The following is a 4582-nucleotide window of genomic DNA, read 5'->3' as shown; positions in this document are numbered from 1 at the left end:
AGACATTTTTAGTAAGAGACATTTCTTGAATTAATTTTTGCTAAATATTTTGAATTAGGCTACGTCCATTCTTTAAACTGTAAAATGGAGGGGGGAAACACACACACTCACAAGCTGCAGCTAAATAACCCACTACTTAATATCTTACTGAGAAATAGCTTATAATAAAAAAAAGTCTTAAAAAGAACAAAACAAAAATTAGCCCAATTATTATTTTGTTAGTTATAAATAAAAGTCCTAGTAACGGTAATTAAGTGCGTGTCCTAGCCCGAATAAAATTCTCTAATTGTGCTGAGAGTGAATTACATCATTCTAGCTGTAAGTAGGCCTAATGTTGTGCTCGAGCATTGTGCGGCATTGAAATATTTATTTGTAATTATGGATAGGCCTACTATGGAGCACAGTGAATATCAGATTAGACACAGAATCGCAGGACAGATGCACTGCAAAGTTTCTGAACATTAAAAAAAGAACACTGGCATCGCTTGTGTTTGTGGTCGAAAATTGAGCATTTGGTAAATATATATTTCCATTTTCAAGGGCTAGTACTGTCAGTGCAGTGTCAAATATTTTAAAACATGGACTATATCATGTACTGTTATAAATACAAAAATGTATAATTTCTAGAAGCTTAGTTTTTGATTGAATCAAAGGTCATATGTTCACTGCAGTGTAGTAGCCTACTACTATTTTTCGGTACCACCACGTGACCGTGCGTTTCATTTTAGCAAACGACATAACAAAAGCATTCAAACATTTCTTTTGCTCAGTAAATGCATCTTATTTTATTGTTAAGGGTATATGAAACTATGATGAGTTTGGAGTTTATTGTTTATTGATCCCAAAGGTTACATGCAGTCGCTTTCCAAAAGTAAAATACAAATGAAAATGAAGAGATGCCCCATAGTCCTTCAAAAATGCTGTGTTGAAATTCAAACAAATCCCATTAAAATCAAACGACTTATGGCCTTTTTAAAAAATAAATGTAAACAAACGGAATAGGCGACTGAAAAGTCCTGGGTCAATTGCAATCTAAAATAATAACGATATCAAATAATGTTGATATCAACATTTAAGACGTTTATTAGCATGTTTATTAACAATAGATCATGGCATTACATTCTAGAAAAATACCTCTATCAAGGCCCTCCATATCAGCTTTGCGAGTAGGTCAGCCGACAAACATCCACAACTCTCTTTGTCCGTTCCATGTCTCATTTGTTTGTGTTTTATACGTGTCTGGAGATGGTTTACTCTAAACGTTCATGTACAAGCGTCCTTTGGGAAGGGTCCACATGTTTAAGAGCCAAGGTCGACCAAGTTTGATGACATAGGGTTCAGTATAGTGTCGTGTAATGAATGGTGGTGATGCACGGAATCTGCACTAGGCACTGGGATGGCGCTGGGACCGGGTGGAGGTGCGAGGCCGTGAAGGGACTGAAGCCCGGAGTTTGACGTGAGAAGCAAGGCCGGGCTTGACGAGGTGTGATCTGGGGTACCAGACGGCGTTTTGTCGTCGTCCGAGCTTCCTAAAATAGTCTTATTTCCATTCATGGAAGACGTTAATGGGTTGTGACTGTTTGTATTCGAGTTCTCATTATTCTCCCTGTGAAAATGATAATTTAGAGTTAGGGTTAGAGCAACATCCGACAACTGCAGTATTCAAAACTATCAGTGGGCAATAATTAAAATTCTGCTGTAAAACAATGTCTAACATTACAGCAACAACTAATACACTAAACAACTTGCTAAATAAACAAATAAATGCATACATACTGACATATAAAACATCTTCTTCTGCCAATAATAACAATAACAACAACAAAAAAAAACATTACTAACACTACTACTACTACTACTACTAATGATAATGTTATTTGAATATTATTCGTGTATTTTAAAGGTAGGCTGTAATAGACAACAACATTAATATTAATAAATTAATATTATGTACAACATTAGGCTGTCATTCATAGACAACGGGTTGTAAATGTTTGTATTATAAATACTTTCAAAACGATTTAAAAAATAAAATAAAATAATAAAAAATGTCTGTACCAGTAAATTGTTTAGGCCATAATAAAAGGCATACACAGCTATCAACGATGTGTGTACATTTGTGTCTGTCTTAATCATTCGTAGTGCACTTCTTAGTTCGTGTCGGTATTATTAATTTATATTAAAGAACGTTCAAGTTTATTAGCGAGCGAATGTATGTAGGCCCTAATTATTAACATGGTTTGGAAATAAATCGCCTGGGTTAAGAAAAGTGTCACCTACTGATTTATCTAAATTCTCAATCACAACATGTCAAGCAAAGGTTCGTTCATAAAGTATTAATTAAGTATCGGGAAACGTACGAGCTAGTTTAATGGTTTACACTGTGGTTTCAACTTGACTACCTCGCCCGCGGGTGAAACAAGACACCCGTTTAAGGGGTATGCAACTGCACACATTCTAAACACGAATATATGTACATAGAACTTTTAGAAATCAAAAAACTTTCCTGTTAATTATCAATGGGCTATTTCCTCTAAAATTATATTACACTATATTACACCATAATACACTAGGCACGCTTTTTAGAAAATTTTATAAAACTACTCCGTTTTAGAAAAGCATGCATATTTAAAATAATAATAATAATAATAACAACATTAATGAATCCCTACATACAAAACGACATAAACAGAATTTGAGAAATTCATTTCTGGCCATCCATCTGCAGGAATTTTCTTTTACGTAAGTTTCTTTTAATATGGTAATACTGACCGCTGACTTAATGCACATTACACGACATGAATGAATGTATTCCATGTAAAGAAAGTGTTCTAATTACTTTTAAACAAGTAATCAAACAATTTTTGAGCTACAGACGTTATTAGACCCGTACCTTTCCTTAGCCTCCGCTGCTCGGTCGCGTTGACGTCTGTTTTTAAACCAGTTACTGACTTGTGTTGTTGTTAGCCCCGTTGCCTCTGCTAGTTCCCTCTTCTCCCGCGGGGAAGGGTATGGGTTATGGGTGTACCATTCCCGCAGCACGCTCCTGCTCTTTTCTTTAAAGCAGTAACTTGTCTCCTCGCCGTCCCAAATGGAGCGGGGCAGCGGAAACTTTCTTCGGACGCGGTACTTCCCAACAGCCCCAAGAGGGCGGCCCCGGAGCTTCTCAGCCTCGATATAATGCGCTTTGAGCCACAGCTGCTGCAACTTCGGATGGTTGTGCGGAGAGAACTGGTGGCTCTCGAGAATCTTATAAAGCTCTCTGAAATTTCCCCGATGAAAAGCGACCACAGCTTTTGCTTTGAGCACACTCTCGTTCTTGTGGAGATGTTCGCAAGCCGGCAGAGACCACAAGAAGCGCCCGAGACGTTCAATGTTTCCACCCTGCTGAAGGACCTCGCAGACGCATGCCACTTGCTCTTGTGTAAAGCCGAATGTTGGAAGCATAGACATGGTTTGTCACGAATAAACGTTCACTTTTTGTACTTGTCTGTTTTGACGATGACAGTGACAGTTCTTCAACAGATTTTAAAGTAAACCCTTGGGAGACAGAAATTTTGAACGACTTCTTGAGTAGAAATCAATCCCAATCCGGGTGTATAGAGGCACAAAACTTTAGATCCGTTCAAGCAAGCATAATACACCGTATATCCATCTAAAGCACACGAGAGAAAGTTGTTCCTCCTGCGCGAGTCTCTCGCCACCTCTTCTATGTCGTTTCAGCATAACGCACTCCCGAAGAAGGACCTCGCTCTCTTGTTTTAATAATATTATTCTAAGCTGGCAAGAAAAGCGATTATGTGAACTGTGATTGGTTGGTTATCTGACCCGGGGATGATGAGGATAAGACAATAGTTTTAGTCAAATTATTTGCCATGGTTACGCTGTCATTCAAGGTAACCCGATATGCTTTGAGGTGGCTCCTTGGGCTGGCTGACTGATTATTCCCTTCATTTAGAGCCCGCCCACCGACATCGAAATATAGCCTCGACTTTCCTTGTATATTACATTTTTGCCTGGGGTTTGACAGACACTTCTAGCAACCAAAGAGCGCTGATCTTTGAGGTAGTGAGGTAGCAGCAGTTGAGACGAGAGCGCCAGAGCAAGACTGCGCACCAGACGCTCTCCAAACCAAGGAGCCGGAGTGTGAGTGACCATAAGCAGACAATCCACCCTGCAAAACGTCCACTTTGCAACATGTTGATCACATCAAAACTATTTAGGCGTTTGGGAGACTCTCAGAAACCACACACATGGTCTCGCTAATTCTTCTGCAGCACGTTATTATTACTGCTATCAAGTGCAATAAAATAAAATCACAATTCAACACAAACATGTTTTTTGCAAGCACACTTAGTCTGCATTGTATTTTCCTGTTCAATTCAGGGTTTATTTAAACGGACCAGTTGTGCTGTGTTATGCATTATTTAGCAGTTGTTCAGGATAAACAAGGGGTATGTTTCTCCAATTGCACACGCGTGAAAGCCAGGCATTATGGACTGGAGTGGAACAGGGTTGGAGGGCGTTTTTAAGTAGTATAGCGCGGTTTTCAAGGATACACGCTAGAAAGAACAGCAAATGG

At 38.8% G+C, this 4582-nt stretch overlaps 1 protein-coding gene across 1 annotated transcript; it reads right to left on the bottom strand.

Annotated features, from left to right (window-relative positions):
• Window positions 1-1059: 1059 nt before the first annotated feature.
• six2a (SIX homeobox 2a) lies at window positions 1060-3917 on the bottom strand. Its single transcript, XM_073835080.1, has 2 exons — window positions 2894-3917; window positions 1060-1606 (listed from the first exon to the last, which is right to left on the bottom strand). The coding sequence occupies exons 1-2, from the start codon at window positions 3451-3453 to the stop codon at window positions 1300-1302; spliced, it is 867 nt and encodes a 288-aa protein (XP_073691181.1). The 5' UTR covers window positions 3454-3917; the 3' UTR covers window positions 1060-1299.
• Window positions 3918-4582: the final 665 nt, after the last annotated feature.

The sequence above is a fragment of the Garra rufa genome, chromosome 2 (assembly GCF_049309525.1).
Source record: "Garra rufa chromosome 2, GarRuf1.0, whole genome shotgun sequence".
Taxonomy (NCBI): Eukaryota; Metazoa; Chordata; class Actinopteri; order Cypriniformes; family Cyprinidae; genus Garra; species Garra rufa.
Note: the sequence above shows the minus strand (reverse complement) of the source record. Positions and strands in the feature narration are given on the sequence as shown.

Excerpts from the sequence above, each read along its gene's own strand:
- six2a (XM_073835080.1), bottom strand. The coding sequence starts at position 3,453 with ATGTCTATGCTTCCAACATTCGGCTTTACACAAGAGCAAGTGGCATGC. Across the intron at positions 1,607-2,893 it reads GCAGCGGAGGCTAAGGAAAG|GGAGAATAATGAGAACTCGA; the intron begins GTACGGGTCTAA and ends TCATTTTCACAG.